We start from the raw sequence: 25,015 nt of genomic DNA, 5'->3' as shown, positions 1-25,015 counted from the left end.
CAAATATTCCTCAAATTCCTTGATTCAGCATCTCAAAAAACAACTCATTTTTTGAATTTTGCACAAAGCAAGAAAACAAGTGTCTATCTGTTGGATTCCCAGCCATGTTGGAATCCCAGGAAATAATCATGCAGACCAAGCTGCAAAAAATCCAGATCTTAATATACAAGATAACTTTCAGTTTGTACCATTTACAGATTGTAGGGATGTATTTCGTACCAAATATACTTCCATTTGGAAACAACTTTGGAGGGACCAACCGTGCAATAAACTTCACAGAATAAAAAGAAAGATCTATGTTCGTGGCATTCTGGCTCACGTACAAATAGGCAGGAGGAAGTTATATTAACAAGACTGTGCATTGGACATACTTTCCTCACTCACAAACATTTACTTCTAAGAGAAGATCCTCTACTCTGCTCTGTCTGTCAGATACAACTTACAGTAAGGCACATACTGATTGATTGTCCATCCTGTTCAGCCGTTCGATCCACATCCTTCCAATCATTAGCAAACTTGCAAGCTCCTCTAACCCTCTCTCATGTACTTGGTGACAAAGCAAACCTAAGTGAACTCTTTATATATATTAAACATCTAGGAATAATAAATACACTCTGATATATCCATCCATAAATGATTAAAATGAACATAATGATACTGACAGACACATATTGGCCACAGTTGCCCTTGTGTCGTGAAATTTTTTATAACAACAACAACTAACGAAGTTATGGATCTACCTTACATGGAAAGCGCTACATTAATAAAAGGAGACCCCGTAACGTGCCATATACTTTAATAAAATTGAGAGTATACTCAAAATTTTAAAATCGAAAACCGATAGTCCTTTTGGAAATATTGTTGTGAATTTCTTTAAAAACGCATTGAATTTCAACATTGAGAAAGTCCACATGCACATATTATTATGGATGAACAATGCACTCTCTGCACCATTAGAAGAAAAAGAAGGTGAGATGGAAGAAGCAATCCAAATGATAGATGCATTATGTTCTATAGAGAAAATATCCAATTATTCAAATTTACAGCAACATAAACATGTTATAAAAATAATAATGCAAACCGACACGAATGTCGATTTGAAAGCCTTTTTGGCCACTGTCGCAAACTCTTATATTGATACCGATGGCCACAGATGACAATTGAAGATCAGCTTATCACAAAAAATATCGACTCATCGTAAAATGCACGACTCATTAGAGTTGGATAATCATGTTAATTTCAAAGAATTCCTTAAATCAAATCAATGCCAATCAGAAGAAGAATATCTAAATATTTTGAAGGCTGGTATCAGACGACCACTTTTTATGAATAACTTTTTATGAGACTGGTATCTGAGTGGTCAGGAGCGGGAGTGCAGTGGCACATGCTCTTTGAGTAGCCAGGGGTTCAAGCCCCTGACTGCTAAATACGGTCGCTCTGCCAACCCACACTGGACCAGCGTGGCAGATTATGGTCCATTTCCCTCAGCATGAATTGTTGAGGAGGCTTCCATCCTACAGTCGGTTGATAATGGCTGCAATTTACTTTTTTACTTTTTTTTAAGAGAAATTTATGAATAATTACAATCCTTGGATTTTAGGAGTGCTCGAGTCTAATTTCGATTTACAATTTATCATAGAAAAATATTCATATGCAGCATATGTAGTTGAATATGTGAATAAAACTAACAGAGGAATAAGCAACCTGCAATGGAAAATTATAGAGCTACAAGAAGAATATCCTGATATGGATATAACTGATCTAACACGAGCATTAATTGTAGATGTATTGAATTCTGTGCAGATGAGTTCACAAGAGGCAGCTTGGTATTTATTACGATACCCAACGTCCGTGTCTTCAAGCTCGATTGAATACATGCCAACAGTATGATGACCACATGAGCGTCAGAAATTACGTAAATCAACAGCTGAATTGGATGAACAACAAGTTGATAGTGAGTCTTTGGATATATGGAAAGATGATAGTATTTTTGATAAATATGAAAAATGGGGCAAAACATTAAAAGATATAACTCTTTGCACAATTTACTGCTCATTATCGAAAAGGAAATGGGGGATGGGTTAAAAGACAATTTCCTAAAATAATTTGGTATCGGAATTATAATACATGTCTTCATGAACATATAGGCGAAATGGAAACTTTACACATACCATTTATCAATAAGGAGAATGAAATTTTGAATGAAAATAAATATTTTGAACTTTATGAAACCAACAAAGAGAATTACCTTGAGAAGAAAAGAGTTCGGATCTGATATTGGTATTGAAAAGACACTAGCAATTTGTAGGCAACTTTGTATCGAACTTGATGAGAATGATGAAAATGGACTGGCGCTGGAAAAAAATGAAGAATTTCTTAAATCAAAAGAAATTGATGATTTCTTTACTGACAAAAACTATTGATGAGGAGATGAGAATGGCGATGATGGATAAATTATCATCTATCGTTAGGAAGCGAGAGAATTTCTTACCATCTGAAGAATACTGTTGTCTGACGAGTAGTACTAATAAAGAACAACGTGCATTATTACTTGAAGCTATCTATCATCAAATTGATAATCAGATACATGAAACGATACAAGTATTTCTCACTGGACCTGCTGACTGTGGAATTTACTCTTAAATTATTGACGGAAACGTATAGTCACTTTTGTAATGTATCAAATATTCACAACACATATGTTACTTATGCCTCCACGGGCAACGCCGTTGTGGCAATCGATGGTACAACAGTACATTCTGTTTTCCGTATATGTCTATCAAATAATCTTCAACTTGTTAATGAAATTCTTCAGCAATATAGTACTGCATTTCAACATGTACGTACTATTATAATCAATGAAGTTAATATGATTAGTGCAGATAACTGGTGTTCATGAAATACCATTTGGAGGTATGAATATATACTTCCTTGGAGATTTTCAGCAATTGCTTCCAGTGCATGCTACACCTATATATAAATGCCTGAAAAACTCATTGATTGCTCCAGAATTATGGCATTCACTACAATTTCATGAATTAGTACATGTTGTTCTACAGTCCGATAGTATATTTTCTAAAATTCTTGCAAAAATAGGCAATGGAGAAGTGTTATTACCAGATAAACTTAAAATTATAGAATTAAGATTTGTTACCAAAGAAGATGCTACTAATTTGTCCGTAAGGGATTCGACTGTTTTTAAGAAATAGTGATGTAAATGCCTATATAATACAAATGCTTTAGTTGCAGATGAAACCCATGAAGTGGTTGCACAAGATTTATACCAAGGATATCATTCTGAAAAACAATTAGCAAGTATACGAAATAAAATTAATAAAATGTCAGTGACTGAAACTGCAGGACTTCCATACATTCTGCCATTATTGAAAGAAAAACCGTACATGATTACTACAAATATAGATGTGGTCGACAGATTGGTAAACGGTGCAATCAGTACTTTAGTATATTTCGAATTTGAGGAAGACGAAACAGTTAAACGAGTATGGATGAAATTTCCTGAGTCAAAAATAGGACATAACCTTCTGTCCCGTTATAAACAATATGCAAAAGATAAACATTTACTTAGTCAATCTGTACCTATTATAAAACGATCAAGTACAGTTCCATTCAAGAACAATAGGAAATTAACACATAGATGTACACAATTTCCTTTGTGCTTTGACTATACATAAATCTCGAGGAGGCACCTTCAACAAAGTTGTATATAATTATGAGAAAGATCATCAACAGCAACTTGTATACATGGCATTCTCTCGAGTGACCTCATTGCAAGGATTTATATATTACAAATCCTCACAATGACTTCACATTTCACCATGGCAAAGCTATTAGTAATATAGAACTTTGTGCTGAACTAGATTGCTTGAAAAATAATAAGCTACTGTCTCTACAGGATGAACTGCAAGATTTCATACAAAGTGGTATATCTATATCGTCAATGAACATACAAAAAAGTTTACGGCCCCATGTTCGAGATATCAAAATGGACACAATCTTACAGCAATCCAAAATATTGATGTTAAGTGAAACGTGGTTGAATAATGATGAACATATATTACTTAAACCATTCCAATGTGTGATTCAGTTTAAAAGGTTGGATGTTCGTAGTGGTGGTGGTGTCGCGATATATCAGCGTAAAGGTTCAACTATCATCAGTACACCACATATCTTTGCACAACATAATAGCAGCAATGCGACAGTGGTATCAGATGAAATTGGAGACATTTGTGGATCTTTATGCAAATTCAATAGTGAATCTATTTTCATCATCGCCATATACATCACTTCAGGGATGTCGTTAGATATAATTCAAAAATTCATAAACAAGAATTTGATGCCGTATTCCATTGAAGGTGCAAAATTATTGGAAGAGCCACTGGATCGTATACCTATAGTTCTGGCTGGTGATTTCAATCTGGTGATTAGAATTAAATTCTGAGACTGGAAAGAAGTTTTGTAAATTTATGAAAGGTGTTTTTAATTTTGCTATTAAGTCAAATACTTTAGTAAATACTATACGTAATGGAATGACAGTCGATGGAGTATTCGTTCGGGAATTAAAATCATTTGAGTGTCAAAATTATATATCTTATTCCAGTTACCATAGACCAGCAATTTTAGTGTTGTTTTAATATATTTATTTTACTGTGCCAGTTTCATAACGAGTTGCTGCAGTAAAGACGTTTTTAACAGCTGCCACTGTGGCACTGTGTCCCAGAGTAGAGTGACAGCAAATCATTATGTACCTGGTACATAATTTTGGTCTTTTTTTTTTTAACCATCCATTGATTTTCCGCTGTCTTGGCTAAATTAAAAATTGTTTGTCTAGAAACAATGGCTAGTAATGGCGTAAGAGGTAATACTGTTGCTCTTTCTGATAAGCAAAAAAATGTAGAAAGTGTATTTCTTTGGAATTCAAAGTTAAAGTAATTAAAGCTAGTGAATGTGGTCTATCAAACAATGAAATTTCTTGCAAATTTAACTTTTCTTGTATGAGTGTAGTGTATGTAACGTACAATAGAGTTCCAGTTACAGGCCCCAAAAAATAATTAGTTCTGTAAGTTAGAATCTGATTTATGATAATTGATAGATTATGATAACGGATTATGATAACTGATAATTGATAGAAACCTGTTGTAAAACTGGACTTGCCTGCAGAGTTATATTAAAATTAAACAATTGTTAACACAGAGAAGAAAACAGTATTCCAATTTATATTACTATAGTGGCAAATTTTCATTAAAAGCAAACCAAACAAACAATATTACTCTTGTATAATTGATGTTATACAAGAGTAATATTTCACAAGAAACTTCCAGTGATAGATTTTTGTTGCTAAAAATGAAAGGCTATTAAAAAGTATGGTGTTAAAATCAGGCTGAATTGTGTGTTTGTTTATAAAAACTCATGTATCAAAAGTAGACACAAAGTAAAGGTTTTTAAAAGACACTTGAGATGTGCCATTTTAACTTCACTTAGGGACAAAGTTTTATTCAATCTACATTTGTGAACCCTCTTTGAGCATTCCTCTGTAAATATTAGAAACATTTAAATTATGTTAACATATCAATTGAGCAGTAATATGTATAAAAATATAATACAGTAGAATCTGGATAAGAAGTTTTCCAAGGGACCAGAGGTTTAGAACTTCTTACAAGGGAAAACTACTTAGAAGGGAAAATGACCTAAGAGTATGAAATATTAACTACACAAATAAAAATGAAAAGAGGGACACACACAAATTCTTATCAAATAAGTTAAAGATCATTTTTAAGTACTATTTCAGAATTTATAAATATTTTACTCTGCCTATGGGAAACTTTTTTAAACTGAGAATTTCTAATTGTTTAACATTCTGTTCATTCAACTCATCTTCCAACGGTATGCTGAAACTCCTTTGGAGTTTCAGCATACCGTAAATGGAATTTGAGAATTCCCAAACTACATGAAATAAAATTAAAGAAATCCATCTATTAAGTTTGTTTTTTAAGAAACAAACATAAACCATGAGTTATCTCTATATATCGGGTATCCACTGTATTTGTTAATATAAACAAAATAAAAATGAATATACTAAAAACAAAATAAAATACCTATGCTATTTAAGTTAAAATATTCTTATCAGAAGAGTTCAAATCTCCATGTTCTCTGTCACTCAATGTTTAATATCCTTGCATTTGTTTTTTTGTTTCTTACGGGTTCATTTAGTCTTCTTACACTCATTAAAATCAAAAACTGGCGAATCATTCCGCTGCACCTCAGTTCTGCTTGGACATTTACTCAAGACTGCTTGATAAGATCATGGCTACCTTCTCCCTGCTACTGTACTGCCTTACAGGGGAACCTTGTATGTAACCAGTAGTGCCGGTTACATACAAGGCAATCTTTATTTTTTCAATTAACTCAACAGTTTAAGGAAGGACTAAATATAAAATTTCGTCAAAATCGGTAAAACCATTTTTGAAAAAAACGTAATTGTCATATTAATTCAAGTAAAATTCATTGACCTTGGTAGGTAGAAAGTTCAGTTTCTGATAAAAATCACTTAAAATATTTGTAAAAAACAGCAATAAGTTTTTGAAACAGTGATTTTGGGGCCCTAGGCAGATGTCTTTTTTGCCTATAGGATATTGTGCCACTGATCTTAAAGCTTAATGTGGTCTGCGTACCCAATTATGGATATCGATGAAAACAATTGCAATATGTCACTTCTATTATATTTTTTGAGAGCTAAAACCAAAAGGTTTTAGCACTGAAAGCCTCTGACTATGGGAAATTTACTAATTGAACAAGTTAGTGCATAATATCATTTTAGTTCGTAGTAAATCACCGACTGAAGTAGATGAAATGGCATCATTTCTGCTATATCTCATGTTGTGAATGCCTTCACAACAAGTTGCCCTGATATTGAACTACCTCGAATAAGGTAGTTCAATATTGCTTTGACAGTGGATTCTCAAATAGGCAACACTTTGCCAGTGGATTCTCGGCAGATACCACCATCCCTTGGTGGTGGTGGTGGCATCTGCCAAGAATAAGTAACATTAGTCTTCTCCACTGGCAAAGAGTTGCTTGTTCGAGGTAGTGCAATATCAGGGCAACTCGTTGTGAAGGTATATTCACAATATGAGATGTAAGATGTAACAAAAACTATGCCATTTCACCTACTTTGGTGATTTACTGTGAACTAAAATGATGCCATACACTGACTTGTTCGATTACCAAAAAGTTTATATTGTTTTAATATAAAAATTAAGAATTTCTATATTTAAAAAACATTAAGTGGGAAAACATCATTATAATAATACACCATATATTCTTGTATCACGAACTTTTTATGCTGGAAAACTTCTTATGCAGGAAAATAATACATTACAATATATTGAGTTGAAATTGGGAATTAAGAAACCAAACCTAGTACAGGGGAAAACTTATATGTGGAAATTTCTACTGTATGTGTAACACAACTGCAAAATTACAATAATTACAAAGAACTGGTATTGTGACCTATCACTTGACTGCAGTCAGCAGTCAAGTGATGTTAAATGTAGTCTAGATGTAACTTATGTTATGAATTCTTTGTAGTTATCTAAATGTCCTCTGAAGAAGACCCAACAGAATAAAACTTTGTCCCGTAGAAGTGTCTTCAACTCTTTATCCTGTTAACTGTCTTAAGAGTGAATACTTGATTGGAATAATTAAATGAAAAATTAAATAATCTCATAAGCCAGGGGTGGCATGCGTGCCACAGGATGCTAACTTGTTAACTTATATTATTCTAATTGTAAACTGTGAGATGGCTTTAGTTTATTATGTTACACCTTTTTTTTTTTTTAATATCATTGTTAATGGTCTATGAATACACTTTAATGCTTTTCTTTAATCCAACATTGATATACATAATGTTGTTTCTTAGGTTTAATCTCATCAGACAGATATTTACAAACTAATAAAGAACAAGTTAAAAAAAAGCCTAAAAAGGTTAAGAAAAAGTACAGAAAAGGAAAGAAAAACAAACACATTCCATCAGAAAGTGAAGAAGAAGATATCCAGCCTGTCCATGTTGTAAATATCATAGGAGGTGAAATGCCTGAAGGAGCTAGGAGTACTGAAGATGAAGATGATGATCGAAATCCAGATGATCCTCATCGAGCTTTAGACATTAATTTAGAAGAGTATGTGATATTCTTTATTATATCTTGAAATTGATAAGTTTCATAATGCTTTCATGTACTGTATTTACTCACATAATTGTTGCACTTTTTATTGTGGTTTTGCAGTCTGAAAATATGAGCATGATGATTATATTGGATATTTCCAAAATGTTATCAGTTTAGTATATGACACACCTTAGTATGTCTCTTTTCAGCTAGCTAGATTTAAAGACTTTATCCTCAAGAGGACAAAGGTTATAAATCTAGTTTTCTGTTGTATTTCTGTTTTAGGAAATACTGCTATAAGTATATATTGCATGTTGCATAATGATCAGTGTTTTCACTATAAAAGAAATTGCAGGTGTAATGCTGTATTTGAGGAATTTTTGCAGACAAATGTTGGTGGAATTAATGAACTCTGCTTAAATAAAGGGATTTCTTCCCCTTTCCCAAAAAAGGTTAGCTGTGTAATGAGTCACTTGGAAATGAAAACAAGTTACCTAATTACAGATATTCATGTTACTTAAAACACTGATTTCAAACTGATTGTCTATCATTCTGGTTATTCCAACTGTCTTTGTCTTCATTTCTATCAAAGGTGCTAGAGATATTTTCTTAAATTTGGTGACCCAATCCTCATCAGTTAGGCTCCAACTCCTTAGCAACTGTATTACTAGTGCACAACACCAATTCTTATATCATAAATACACAGATGCTTTATACTTCTTGACACACATTTATATTGTTCGAACTGCAAACTGAATGTTTGAAATTCAGTCACATATACTACTTGTAAAAGTGCAGTTTAATATGTAAGCTGATAATTAACAAAACAATATTATAATTTTTTTAGAGAAATAAAAATATTAAATATTTTTCTACTATGAACTCAGATTCAACAATTATCTAAGATAAACATATGCATAAATATGACAATTAAATACACAGTTACCTATTATTATGACACTGGAGCTTGTTGTTCATATCTGTTAATAGATATATTTATTTGTAGAAGTGTTTGTTTGTTCATGGGACAATTTGCATGTTTTTTTTTTTGTTTTTTTTGTGGTGCAAAACCCAGAATAGCTCATGGGGGGAAGCATCTGCTAACTAGCCTTTGTTGAAGCAGACTTTAGAAATTCCTCCAGCCTTCGACAGGAAGACAGACTTCTCCAAATTGAGTGGTACTTTGTGTTTTGTGTATGATGCCATGGAGATACACTAATAGAACAAAAATGAAGGTATAAAATTCTCTAAGGTATGTTATATTCGCGATAGCTCTAATCAATACAACTAAAATAAAAGCTGTATTAAAACTATTATCATTGTCCACAAATCAGTCCTATATAACCCATACTGTATGACAAGGAACTTTGTTACACCAGTAACAACAGGGCCCATTTCCATAATACTGCCATGGTGTAGATAGCTCATAATTGTACCAAATAAGTAGATAATAGACTATAGTTTCAGGCACTACTTTCAACAGACCAGTTCTGTAACAACTGATACAACCCCATACTTCCACCAAACATGGTCAAGAGGATGTACTGCAACAGGAAATGGTCTTTGGACAGTCTCCATATCTAAGCACATCCTTCAGAATGAAACATTGCTCTTCTTCTGATGCTGTTTTAGAGTCCAGGAATAATGGGAATGATGCCACTCCGAATGTCATTTTGCACTGGTAACCATGGTATTGGGTAATGTGCAACTGTCTGTGGATGGTTGACTTACTGGCTGATGTTTCTGTGGCCTCTTAGATGCTGTACAAGGTTTTCTTCAGATTAAATGCATGACACAAACTGCTCTCTTTGTGGTTCATTGAACAAGTTCTGTGAGTTTGTGATACTTTCCAGACTTGTTTTTAATTTCATCTTTGATTAACACTTTCATTGGATTTTTGGAGGTTCAGACAAGTTCTGTGAGTTTGTGATACTTTCCAGACTTGTTTTTAATTTCATCTTTGATTAACACTTTCATTGGATTTTTGGAGGTTCAGACAAGTTGCAGTCATGTCCACAGAATGATTATTGATGTGGCTTATCACCATCCCACATTAAAAGTCTGTGAATTCTGATTTTTTACCTCCACTGGCTTGTGGTGTACTGTTGCTGCACAAGCAGACCCTCAAGATTTAGATTGATATGACTGAACTGATATATACATGGGAATGTATTTTTGGCAGAGTACACAGCATTAGTGGAGGGGTGTCCAACTGTTCATTTTTTCTAAATTGATTTGATTTTTGACAATGATTTAACTCAAATGTTGGGTATCCAATAAATTAATATGAACAAGTTAATATTAAAAAGCATTTATGTACAAGTTTTAATTTTTACAAATCTTCAAAATTCTATGAAGAAACTCCACCAGACCTCTAATGGAAATCTGACTCCTGTGAGTCTACACATGTTCACCAATCTCTCTCTCTCATGAAAGGGGATAATTAAATATTAGAACAAACATATAAAATAGCATTTATAAATGCTACTTTATACACACATGGGCTGAGGCACTCATTATCTTGTATTAATTTAATTGTGAATGATAAGATTAATGTGTTAACTATACATCCATTGTGTTCAAGTTTCTAATTGGTAGCAGTTAATGTTGTTTAATCTCTTATTAGAATTTAATTTCCATGTATGTCTTTCTCCCAAGAAATTGGTCATGGAATTCTACTTTTGATTTGAATTTTGTTGGGAAAAGGGAAATCATTGCACTGAAAATATTCTCATAGTTTATTGGAAATTCTATTATATGATAAGTTCATTTATAACCTTAATTTTTTTTTTATAAAAGTATGTTCAAAAAAATATTTTTGAACATACTTTGTTCAAAACAGTGACAGAGAGAATTTATATTTTTCATTTCAGTGAAAATTTAAGTTCTCACTACTGCTAATACAAAAAAATCTGAAAACAACTCAAAAAATTAATGCATATAATTTGCATAAATTTACTTTCACTTCCTTATTAGCAAAAATGCTGAATCCTTGGTATTAAGTAAATTAATTGTTAGTAAATATATTAACAAATCGGTGAGTACCCCCAAAATTTAAAAAGTTGTCAAAAAGGAGCATTACAAAATCCTGTAAGATTTTCTGATGCTTATTTTTAATAAGTTATCAGATTTTGAGAGTTAAGTCATGTTTGCTTTACAGGCCACTTCGTGATGAAGAACAACTTCCAGTTAGAACACACCATATTGCTATTCCTGATATTATGGAAAGTTTAGAACCTAGTGAGAGGAGAAAGAAAAAACTTAGAAAAGATAAACGTAAACGAAGTAAAGAACAAAAAGATAAAAAGGTATTTTGTGCATATTTAACATTTAAATTTATTAATAAGGTTTTTATAGCAGTTGTAAGTTTTTTTTTAGATTAAAAACAACACCAAATTGTATTGATGAATATCATTTGTATTTCTCTCATATTATAATTTCTATTTTCTGCACCATTTTGTTTAAAGAGGGGATTTTCTGAATTTAAATACTCTTTTAGAAAACATTAAACTTTGTTTGCTGTCAACAAATTTTATTCATAGTATTTATTATGATAAACTTCACTTAAAACTATGAATTTAGGTCTGGAAGCCTCGACTATGGAACACTTACTAGATATACAAGTTGTAGGTAGTAAAAGTCAATGAATGTTGATTGCATGGCTTAATTTTATTTGCATCTCATATTGTGAATGCCTTCACAATGAGTTCACTGTTCATTATACTTCAAATAAGTAGAGAAGACTATTGTTACTTATTCTCAGTGGATACCATCACCCAGTTGGCCTTTTCAGGGCTATTTGTCCCTTCATCAGTTTACCCAGTGGTATGAGTGACAACCCAGTCATGAAATTAACTCCACAACATGAGGACGTCAAATGATGTACAATAATTTTAAACTGAATAAGAATTTAGGTCTGAAAGCCCCAGACTACAGAAAACTTACAAGTTAGTGCATTGGATCAAGTCTGTCATAGTTGACTATGACAGACTGTGACAGACCAAAGTTGATTACATAGCATCATTTTATTTACATCTCATTTTGTGAATGCCTTCATAATGAGTTGGCCATTCATTATACTTTGAATAAGTAATGCTTCCCAAGTGGAGGAGACTATTGTTACTTATTCTCAGTGGATACCACCACTCAGATGGCCATTTTAGTTTGTGTTGTAATGTTAAAAGTACTATATTTTGCAATATTTTGTTTCTATGATTTTATACTAGATTTTATACTATTTGGCCTTGCACTAACTTATGTCCAGTAAGTTTTCCGTAGTCTGAGGCTTTCCGGCCTAAATTCTTATTGAATTTAAAACTACTCTACCCACCAAATAGGTATGTAATGATGAAAGGCCAAATAGGCCTGAAACTGCCATCTGGGTTGTCATATCCACTGAGAATAAGTAACAATATCTTCTCTATTGTGGAAGCATTACTTATTCAAAGTATAATCAATAGGAAATTCACTGTGAAGGCATTCACAATATGAGATGTAAGTAAAACAATGCCATGTAATCAACTTCGGTTGACTTACTACGTACAGAATTGATGTACTTGTATATGATGTAAACTTAGATAAAATAAATCATAAAATTAGTCCAGTCAACTAATTTGTACAACGTATTTTGTAATTTGTACGTAATTACATTTTTAAAAGCAGTAGAACAACTTTCACCAAATATTAATCAATTAAGCATTAATTTAGAATATAACAAAAAAGTTCGCTATTTAAAACCTTTCACATCAAACTGTGATGTGAAAGGTTTTAAAAATGAGATTTTATAATAATTAACCCACTTTTTTTCCTTTTTTTTTTTCACATATAGAATATTTCAAAATAGTGTGCAAAAAATTCTGGGATGAATTCTAAGGTCTGATTATCAGTTGTTACACAAATATCAATATTTGGATTTTAAAAAGTAACTGGGGTTTTAAATGGTAAAAAATAATAAAAAGATGAATAAGAATGAGCAGACTTTGGTGTGTGTGAATAAACATTGTATTAGGCATGTGTATATTATTCTTATTTTATTTTTATTTGTTTTTACAGTATTATACAATAAATATATTAATATTTTAATTATTTTTATTTTTACAATTCAAAACTCCATAGACATTTTCAGAAATTCAATGGCCCTAGTTCAGCAACTGAACAGTTACTGTTCAGTTACTGAACTAGTGTTAACTAGTGTATTATATATTATAAGTGTGATATACTAACAAGTGTGACTGAACAGTCACACTTGTTAATATTTACCCCCCCCCCCTCCCATTTTGTATCCTAGAATACATCCTGTATAAGCTGTTACTTGCTTTTACATTTTCCTGCTTATATTAACTGCAGTGCTTTATAAAATGCATCTTTTAATATAATTTTATATTCTGCAATTTAAAATAAAAGTACAGTATTTCAATAATGATTTATGAAAAACTTTTTTCCTGTTAAATAATTAGTGGGCTTGGTGTCAGAGGTGTCAGATAAGCTGGCAGTAAGATAAGTAGTAAAATAAAATATAAAGTTAACAAATCCACCTTCAGACAAATTTATTAAGAGGCTCCATATTTGAATCATGTCTTCAGCAGGCTGTCTTAATTTTGTCATCTGCTTTTGGCATGTTTGTTGCAGAATAATGACCACAGAGTAGCCAAGGTTCAACAAACTTTGTTGGATTGAATTGACCAGAGGAAGGTCAACAATTTAACAATCCAGTACTGTTTTTGTGAACAGCGCAGATCCTAAAGAACTTACAAGGTTCATCTGCAAAAAAAAAAAAAAAAAGAAAGAAAGTACACAAATTTTTCACACTCACTTGAGGAAACTGAAATAATCTTAGAAGGCAAACAATGTCTTTTCTATAGAAATTTTCAGGTTTTTATAAAATGAATGTGGATCCGTGAAATATGAGACAGCATCAGTTATGGATTTTTCATTGTCCAGGATTTTCTTGTCTTTCTTGAAATAGTTGAACAAAACATTTAATCTTGTTGTTCACCCTCAATGGATTCATATTTTCTGCAATTCTAGGCTTAGTTTGGACAAATCATACTGTTTCAGTTTTTTTTTTTTTTTTTTTTTGTGTTGCCTCAGATACAGAGCCGCAATGAGGCAATCTGATTCCTGGGGCAAAAGTAATATTAGTATGACCCCATTATATGCAGGTAGTCAATCTTTATGAATTTATAAAAATTACTATTGCAATGATCTATTATTTGCATATATTTATTAATAAAATAATTTAAATAATGCAATTAATATAACAAAACAAAATTATCAAAGAAAAAGAAACTTAAAAATAGTTGTTTATATCTACAGACTTTGTACAAAGAAAATACATATAACTACAAAGAAACTAAAAAATCACAACAGATATCACAGTTTAATTAGCATTAGTTGAGGCATATGATTCAAGAAAGCAAGCTTATACATCAGCCAAAAAAAAAAAAATCCCTTTCCATTTCACTCATCCAATCAATCCAAATGTTTGTCTAGTTCAGCCTTAAATTTATTTAAGCTATCAACTCCCACAAGAACAGTTGGAAGTCTGTTCCAGCAATCAACTAACCGCTGGCTAAAGGCAAACTTCTGCACATCTATTCTACAACTATCTTTCCTTAATTGGAATCTATGCCCCCCCCCCCCCAGGTTCTTAATCTGAGCAAGTGGAAGTATCCCGTCAGTATTGAGCCTACTCAAACCATTCAAGGCCTTATACGCCTCGATCAGATCACCTCGCAGGTGCCTAGTCTCCAGATGCTACAACTTGCAGAACTTAAGCCTTTCTTCATAAGCGTAGCCCTCACCAATCTTGTTGCCCATCTCTGTACTCATTCTAACAACTCTACATCCTTCCTAAAATGATGCCTCCAGACCTGTATACAGTACTCAATGTGTGGCCTGACCATTGCCTTATACAAAGGGATAATCACCTCCTTGTCTCTGATAGCAAAATTCCTATATATCATTGACTAAACTCCATGACCTGCTCTGGGAGTCTGTCTGCACTGCTCAGAGAACTCCATATCTGACTGCACAATTACCCCCAAGGTCTTTTTCATTTTCTACCACCTTGAGTGTAGTACCACACAGTTGGTACATTTCTCTTGGGTTACTGCTACCCATATGGAGTAGTTTGCATTTTTCAATGTTAAACTTCAGTTGCCACTTCTCCGGAAGTGTATTGCTCAAAAAAATAGTACCAGAACACTCGTTGATTAACTACAAATAGTTACCTATGCTTTTTTCATTTGCAAAAATAAATAAGTCAAAGATTAGAATATTTGTTTAGTATTTATTTATAACTATTAAATAAAAATTTAAAAGTAAAAAACAAAGACAAAACTTTTAAAAATCAGAAAAGGAAAAAACGCAAACAAAAACCCCAAAATAATACAAAAAATACTGTTCAGAAGAATCAGAAATTTCCATACAGGATCAATTATGTATTCTTGTGCGACTGTCCTTTTTGTTTGTTGGTCAGCGGCAGAACGATGAGCCCGCAACCAAATTTGGACATAAAAATTTGGATTCCATAATTCTAATGGTGGATGATTACGCCACATCGACTGTACAGTAACTGAATCAGACTTCAGACTCACGTTTCATAGAACAACCAGTTATAGCATTCAGCTCGTGGCGAATCAAAATGCAGCATTCGCACACATCACAGTATATCTCATTCGTTGGATCTCTTTATCTAACACATTGTACTTTAGTAAGAAATTTTCACGTTTCATTGCGAAATTTATATTTTTGTTTTTAAAGAAATCTATTAATTTGAAAGATTACTATTAATATATATTTTTAGTAGCAATGGATAAAATAGATATTATTTCTCCCTTCCACTTTGATTATTGTTTCATAATATTGGGTGTATAAATTTAATGATTTTCTATTATAACATTTAGAAAAAAGTACCAGAACGTTGTTCTGGCCCGAATACACCACTGCACTTCTCAGCCCATATGCCTAACTTTTCTAGATCCTGTTGCAATAGCATACTGTGTTTACTGTCATTAACAACCCTGCCAACCTTTGTATCATCTGCAAACTTGGACATTAAGCCTGATATACCTTAGTCGATATCATTGATAAATACACAAAACAACAATGGGCCCATCACCGAATCCTGGAGGACTCCGCTAATAACATTAGTGCCAATTTATATGCATCCCATGCATTTTTATTCTCTGCCACAAGCGTCATTAATTCATCCGCCATCCATTTAGGCCAACTAAATGGATGTTGGATGAAAGAACAGTATTTCTTAGTTGGTATGAAAAGCCTAGTAGCCTCCAAGATTAAGTCCCTGAAGGCTTCCCATTTAGAATTCACCGTTGGTAACATCATCAGTTGATCCCACTGTATGGAATTTAAAAACTGTCTGAGACCAATGTAGTCACTTTTACAAAAACTCTTCCCTTTATCCGTGATGGTAGTTACATCTTTAAGTAAATCCCACATCAGTACACTGTGGTCACTGCCACCTAGTGATTCCTTTATTTGTAAATTCTTAATGCATGAATAATCACTGCTGATAATCAGATCAAGGGTATTTATTTCCTCTGTTTGCCCCTTGAACATGTTTCTGTAGAAAACAATCCTCCAATAAATCCAAAAGTCGGCTAGCGTGCAAGTACCAACCCACAAGTTCCAGTTAATGTCTGGAAAGTTAAAATCCTCCATTATGAGACATTCTGATTTACTGGCCCATTCTATTTCTCTGCCCAACTGTTCATTGTACTCATCAGAGTCATTGGGCCGATAACATACTCCTACTCTCATTTTCCCTTTCCCAGTGTTTGTCACACCAAACAGACTCAACATTGCACTGTTCACCAACAATTGGATAAAATTCCTTAGATTTTTGTGTTTCTTAACTACCAGCATAACCCCTCATCCCTTCGTACCTTTTCTGTCCTTTCTGTACACATTATACTCCCCAGATTTCAATTCTGCACTGCTTATATATGTGTGACAGTCTATGAATCCCACCAATCTAGCAGTTTTCCGACCCACCTAACACTGCCTCAATAGCATCAGCAAGTATTCTTGCATCCTTTCTATTTAAGTGTATCCCATCCCTGTAGAAGCAGTCTCTCCTGTTAGCAAGCACAGACCATGCTGAAAAGAAATCTACCCCATGAGCCTTGTATAATCTCTCCAGGGCTGAATTGATTGACAAGGCTCTCGTCATGTACTCCTTCCTATCGTGTCTGGGCAGAATTGCAGATACTTTCTAATTTAACCTCAACTCACAACTTTTTTCCAGCATTGACCAGTACTTTTTAAGTAAATCTGAAGATCTCTTACTCTAAAGGCCATTAGTGCCAACGTGTACAACAGTATCACCTTTTGCACCCTTAAAAGAAGATATCTGCCCAACAATGTCATCAACTTTTGCCCCTGGCACACATACCTTAGTTCTGTTCCACCTATCCTTTTTTTGCAAAATATATTCCCCATCTCTCTGACAATAGAGTCACTGACAATAACTAGTTCCTGTGGGACCAGCGCATTCTGCCTTGGAGATTGCCACTGTGTTGCCTGATGCACAGGAGTGAGCTCTGGCATTGAGTTGGGCAGCTGAGAGCTTGATGGGCCCCTCATTAATTTCTTCGAGGGCATTTATCCTACACCTCAAACTTTCATAGACGCCCATCAGAACGCTGAGTTGGTGCCTAATTTCTTCACAGTCTCTGCACCTAGCACACACACAAAGGTATTCTCCTTGGCTAAATCATGTCCTGTTCTAGACAGGTCTGCAAACATTTCACATTTTGCACATTGTTTTAGACTGTGATGCATTGGAGAATCATCCCTTTGGTTCTCCCGTGGCCACGGCACTCTGGCTATTCTGTGAACGCTGCTTTGCTGGTCTAGTCTGGGTTATGATTCCGTTAAGTATAATTTAATTAACAATGAACTTTAATAAGATTAATAAATTTTACTGATTAATTGATAATACCATACTAATCTAACAGATTTCTAATATAGTGCTATGTTTTTCTGCTATCTAGTTTTACGTTAAACCTTACGCTATTCCGTATCGTATAACAGTGGCAGCAAGCTATGAACTTAAAATCTACGGACACTAAGTATTAACTTTCAAAATCGCTATATAAATTCAAAAATAAACCACGGAGCTTGGTTAGAACTATAAAGCTACTTATAGAAAATAATTTAGTATAACAATTAAGTCAATAAAATGACTAAATATATATGAAAACTTAGCTTTTGCCAGAGCTGCAAAATTCTTGGTCAACGTAAGTATGCCCCCATTATATGCAGGTAGTCAGTATTTATGAATTTATAAAAATTACTATTGCAATGATCTATGGTTTGCATATATTTATTAATAAAATAACAAACAAACATGCAATTAATATAAAACAAAAATATCAAAGAAAAAGAAACTTACAGATAGTTGTTTATATCTACAGAGACTTTGAAAAAAGAAAATACATATAACTACAAAGAAATTAAAAAAAATCACAGTTAGTCTGTTTTTATACCTAGTGTAAAATCATAGAAACAAAATATTGTGAAATATAGTACTTATAACACAAGCTAAAAATATGTAATGTAAATTGTTTTTATTGAATTTTTCTCACTTTTGCTGAAGCAGAATCATTGATAATTTAATCATAATTTGTTCTGTGCAACCTTATTTTCAATGGATATAATTGATATGGTGGTTAGTTGTTCTTGTCTAGTTGTTGATCTAAGGTAATTTTTAATCAGTTTAAGTTTACTGAAAGACCTTTCACAAGAAGCTACTCTTACAGGCAAAAGTAAGAAAAATTCATAACTCTATTTCTATATTTGGATAAGATTCTGTTAGACAATACTCATGAATGAATTGGAGAAGTCGTAAAGGGGGTTACAGATTTTATATCATGCAGAATTGATAAAACATGATTTTTGAAACTTTCAATTTTTGTTGAAATATCTGATGCATTTAAATCTCTGTCATATTTTAATGCAAGGTCAGATCACCTTCTGCAAGTCAGATTTATTAATTAATTAACGTGAGTGAAGTTTCAAATAGAAAATCATAATCTGAAGAAATAGTATTCAGTTTTTCAAATCCAGTGTTTGTCATTCTTAAGAACATTCAAAACGTATTTAATTTTAATACAAAATTGTGTTCTGCAGATAAATTGAAATCTTGAGATTCATAAAGTGTTGCTTTTTTTTCCCTTCTTCTTTCATCTGGAAATGTAGCTGGTATATCCATTTTTTTCTGCTGTGGTAGCAGCATATCCAAAAATTTCTTGAAATTCACTTTCCCATATTTCTTGGAGATTTATTATCAGTCTGCTTATTTATTAATTGGGAAGAGTTACTTATGTGGTTATTTTGAATAAAAATAAAACCATTTTGAGCTTCTTCACTTTATATTCTTTTTATTGCACCAGTCTGGGAACTTTTTTTTGCTACACCTCATATATGGTCCTACTGTAAGATTGGAGTTTAGATTTAGAAGATTCACTTAAGAAAAACATATGTGGAGAGTATTTAAAAATATCTATCCTGTGCAGAGTCAGTAAAAAGATTAGTTCACTCCAAGACAATTTTATTACATAAGGAAATTCTTGAAGTTGTCATGCCTAAAGGAACAATAAGATGGAGTGCAGGTGTAGGTGTGGATGCTGTCCAGTATGTTTGGTAGTAATTGCAAGTATCAAATATGTGTATTTATCAATCTCATATAAGAGGAGTGAATTTCCTATATCTGTGTTATATATATATATATTCTTTTTTCAAGAGTGTTAGTTTCTCGTTAGTGGACTACATTGTGCATTCCTTTATCATATGTGAAAATAAGAAACTTATAGTGTGACAAAATATAATGAGTTATCCTAGAATTTTCACAGTACAGTGCTTTCAATTGCATAATCCACTTAGGATAAAAGTGGATTGTACAGTTGAATGCTACAAACCCTTTGTTATAATGTTCAGCTCAAAAACCTATTGGAATGTTTTTCTAGTGTAAATATGCAGCATAAATTTAAAGCTTTTCTTCATTGAAATGGAAACAAATTTTTAAAGCTTAATCATTCATTATAATATTTTTCCCCCCTAAATATTTTCATCTCCTTTCTTTAGTTTTATAGAAGTTATGGTTACTTAATTTTCTTCCTTTTATTTTGTATTCTTTTTTATACTTATTTATTTTATATATTTTTTTTATCTATGGCTAAAATGGAAACACTATTTTGGAGTATGTTTCCATTTTTGTCATAGAAGAGTCGGTTATTTCTGCTTGAACATCTATTTCATTAATTGGCTATAAATGAAATTTTACTTTTGAAAAGAAACTAATTTAATTTAATTTTGTTTTCAGAAAGAAAAGATCCAGAAGAATAAAAATAATAATATTCTGGAAAATCAAGAAGAAAAAGACAGTGATATACAGCAGAATTATGATAAGGGAGATATACAAGAAAATGGAATTACTGATTCTGAAAGCAAAATTGTAAGCAAAGCAATTGATGAAGGATCCATACCAGAAGAACAGAAGGTTTTTTTTTTTTTTTCCTGCTTTTCTTGAAATAACTATAATTCAATTTATTTTTATTGTTAGTGAAATATACATATACGAAATGATAGATATGGCTAGATTAGTAATATTTTTACTGCCATGGTAAAATGATTGCTACTTTTATGCAAATAATTTCATGTAATTAGACTTGTGGTGTGGCTGATGTTACTCTTGTTAGCTTTCAGTAATTGACAACTGGGAATCATCCATTATAGCTGTAAATTTTAACTAGCAGTAAAATGCTGGCTAACACTCCCATTCAAGGATCAGTAATTAGAATGGGAGATTAAGCGAAGTGACCCACACTGCCAGCAATCATTACTTTTACTGATATATTTTACACTTCAAGGAGACATTTGCACTTATTGTCTTGGTATTATTTTGCTCTTTCATGCTCAGTTCCAAGGAAAAGTATGCCTGATGATTTCCTATGGTTAGGTGATCCACTTGCAGTGCACTTCTTTGCTTTCAGCATTTTATGGGCTGGTATTAAAATGCTTTTTAAAAATAAATTACAAAATCATCAGTACAAAGTTTGATCAATATGGTTGTATTGTGTTTGAATAAACAATTTGTTCCATTTACTGTTCTCTTATTTGTCACAATATCTTAGTCATAGTACTGTATGCTGTGGTCAGTTGTACATTGTATCATTCTTCTCTGTGAACCATTTTTTTCAAGCTATTGCATGTTCTTATTGTTTTTATTTCTGCATGGTCTGAATATTGTTCATTTGAAATTTCTTTGCTGTTCCATTATCTATTATCTGTAGACATGCTTTTGCATTTTTTATTATAACTATCTTGTATATAAACTTCCTAAAAGTGTATGCTTACAAATAAAAATGCAGGTAATATCATATGATATTATTTGGTACTGCTAGGTATAAAAGGTCACATAATACATGCAGATAGGTTAATGTTAAAAAGTAGCAGACCAGTGACAGCTTACAAACATATAGAACTGAATTTTAAAAGGTCTGGCAAGTGTAATGAGAACAAACTTCTGTCTCCAGGTCACGAAAGTCAGGCAACATAGAGTAGATTTACTAGCAATTTATTTAACATTCCCTTGACAAATGTGTAATGTTAATTTATACAGAGAATTAACATCAGCAGTTAGTACAAATTAGGCAAACTCTGAGTTACAGAAAGAAAGTGGTCAGTAAAAATATCTAGGTGTGAGCATCAGTTCACATCAATAAGTGTTGAAGTGTTTGAGTTAGCCGAAGGTATGGCCACCACAAGGACAGCTCATAAAAAGAGCATTGTGGTTTGGCTCAACTTGAGTGAACTGCTGCTTTCAAGCCTTTGGTCACACTAAACAACAAAATACAATGCCTGAGATGGGTCAAAGCACATGAGACATAATTGGGAAATAAATTCTATTTACTACAACAATGAAAAACACTCATATAACATAGGACTGGAATTGCTTCCTTCCTGAGATACAGCCATATTGCTGCTCTTGATGCTGATCCAGAAAAACTGTATTGTAATTGGTGGCTTCCACATCATAGCAGGACTTCCTTCTGCAGTAATTTAGGTGCTGACATGTCTTCACATTGATTGTCAGACATATAATTCCAAGCATGGTGTGGCCGAAGGTGTGGTTTATGGATGTACTATGGCTAATGTAGTACATCTGTAAAGACTTCCTTCACTGCTGACTGAAATTGAATAGATTAGAGTTTTAGGTATCCCCACAATTCTCAAACTGCCCCCACATATCTCCAATATGGCTGCCTTACTATACGGTCGCATGTTATTCAGCTCCGTAATTTTTAGTTGTAAATATGTATTCTAAGTGCTTTTTAAACCAAATGCCATACAGGAATATAAACAGCAGAGGAACTCGCTGGTGAGAAAATTTTTGCCTTTTACTTGGGAATTTAGTCTGGTTGAAGTGTTATTATCTGTATCCTTTGTTTCCACACCGCATGGTCACCATGTGACCGACGACAGGGCTATAGAGAGGCTGCCGATATAACACTGCGGCCACATTTCAACCTGAAACCTTGACTGGGGAGGTGCTCCCAACATGTGTACACTGAATAGCTACTGTGCCTCATCAAATTGTGTCCACATTGAGCGTATTATATGAGAGAAATATGTATGACAGTGACTCCCCCACCAATATAAACTGATACTGGTGATGTCCAAACTTTTTTTGGAGTATCCCATAGACTTTTGGAAGCCACCATTAAATTCGCCGCCCCCCAGAAACCCCTTGAAGTAATTCCATTCTCCTAGGGGTATTTTTTCGTTCAGCTGTCCCCCCCAAGTGTTGTGGGGGGATAGCCCAAAACTTTGAAGACGAATTGTGCACCAACGGATACAGCTACGGACTTGTGGTGGGTATTGAATAGATCAAAAGAACTGTCATCTTTTGAATAGATCTAGTTGAACATACTAAAGCATTCCCGATAATCCGATTATTCGGAATCCGCAAAAAGTGGAAGGGAGACCTGATAGATTCAAGGATTCCCATACGCAAGTTTAAAACGATGATCTGGTCATCATAGACCAACCTGACGAGACTGAGGACGCCCACTCAGAGGCCACCAAAAAAAAGAGAAAAAAATGCAAACAAACAGTCCCTAAATCAGAAAGGGAGACTCACTCGCAAGCAGAAGCAGGAGAACAACTGGAACCAGCTGTACCCCAAAGAGATATAAATGAGAATAAACAGCAGGAGCTACTCCTGGACCACATGCTGCCCGAGGGTAGTCTATGAGAAAACCCTCATATTGAAAACGGCCCTAGAACATATCTTTAAGGACAATCCCAATCGGTTATCCACAGGACTGAGGTTGCAAATAGTGACCACATTTCACAAAATGGAGACTATCCTCCATGATACTTATGTAGAAAGCCAGGAAGCTAACGCACGGCTACAAGCATATAAATATTGCGGGGCAAAACATGCCACAGCGTGCCCAGACATATTCGGAAGCACTGAAGATCCTAATAGCAACGGAAACCCAACCAATCAGAAGAGGAAAACACTGTTACCAACACCAAACCTGGTGATACTCCGACTAAAGGAGACAGGCAAGATCCCCTGTAGTGAGGAATTAAAAACAAAAATAATTAGTAATATGAGGGAGGACCTTAAAAATACAAGAATAAAAGGAATACAGAAGATGAGAGACATAGGACTGGTAATTGAAACCGAAACTAGACAAGAAATACAAAGTATCATAGAAAACCTCAAGATAGACGCACTTGGAATAACGACCCAGCTGCCCAAAAGGAAGGGCCCGTCAATAATGATCTATGACGTCAACCGAAAAATCACAGCCACCCAGCTGGCCAAAGAGAATCTGCAAAGGGAAATACTGGACAAAATACCACACGAAGTAATAACCCCAAAGTTTCATATAAAGGTGAGAGGAGGAATAAACAACAACTGGAGCGTGAAGCTTATACCGGAAGGATGGCAAATCTTAAAGGACAGGACAAGGGTATATATTGAGTGGGGCAGTTTCCACTTTCAGGAGCAAGTGGTGGTTCCGAAATGCATTAGATGCTGCAATTTCGGACACACTACGCATGTCTACACCCAGACGGTTACAACTTGTGGACACTGCACAGAGAAGGGACATGCCTTTAAAGACTGTCCACACACAGACAAGGAAGCCACCTGTGCTAACTGTAAGGCAATGAAAATGGAACACGTGCATTCAATCAAGGACCCCAAGTGCCCAGTCTACCTTAAAGCCAAAAGCATATACCAAAATAGAATCGACTATGGGGACCAGAAATAAAGAGTATAATACAGCAATGATTAAGATAATCCAGACTAACGTGCAATGAGCCAAAACAGTGGCAGACCAAATCCAGGTCAGGGCTGATGAGGAAGACACTGACATAATCATATTGCAAGACCATACATTCATGCAAAGCAGGTGGTGATGGGATATCCGCTGCAATATAGAGCCATCCACACAGAGGAGGACATCCCATGGGTGGCGGTCCTAGTCAGAAACACCAATATCACTGCAACAAAAATAACTCAACTGTGCACAACCTGGGCTGCCTGTGCCCAGTTCATTACAGCACTAGGCTCTCTATATGTAGTATCCCTTTACAGTAGGCCAGGACAGGAAATAGAGACCACAATCAACTACCTGCACCATCTCCAAAACACTCTACCAAATGAAAAAATGATTATAGGAGCGGATGTAAACTGTCACTCTCCACTATGGCACAAAGTGTGTTAGTCGTCTGACTATTTAGTTAGTTGTCCACTATGGCACAGCGCTACTGCCCACAGAAGAGGAACA

The 25,015-nt window shown here is 33.9% G+C and overlaps 1 protein-coding gene across 2 annotated transcripts in view; it reads left to right on the top strand.

Moving 5' to 3' along the window:
* Positions 1 to 25,015, top strand: part of g (adaptor-related protein complex 3, delta 1 subunit-like garnet) — a 364,057-nt gene that overhangs the window by 257,708 nt on the left and 81,334 nt on the right. For both annotated transcript variants that reach the window (XM_090374354.1, XM_090374353.1), the window contains exons 22-24: positions 7,937 to 8,195; positions 11,341 to 11,488; positions 20,530 to 20,706. In XM_090374354.1, coding sequence (XP_090230480.1) covers positions 7,937 to 8,195; positions 11,341 to 11,488; positions 20,530 to 20,706 — 584 coding nt within the window. The remainder of the gene's footprint in view (positions 1 to 7,936; positions 8,196 to 11,340; positions 11,489 to 20,529; positions 20,707 to 25,015) is intronic.

This window comes from Mastigoproctus giganteus, chromosome 5 (genome assembly GCF_048544385.1).
Source record: "Mastigoproctus giganteus isolate SK-2022 chromosome 5, ASM4854438v1, whole genome shotgun sequence".
Classification (NCBI taxonomy): domain Eukaryota; kingdom Metazoa; phylum Arthropoda; class Arachnida; order Uropygi; family Thelyphonidae; genus Mastigoproctus; species Mastigoproctus giganteus.
Note: the sequence above shows the minus strand (reverse complement) of the source record. Positions and strands in the feature narration are given on the sequence as shown.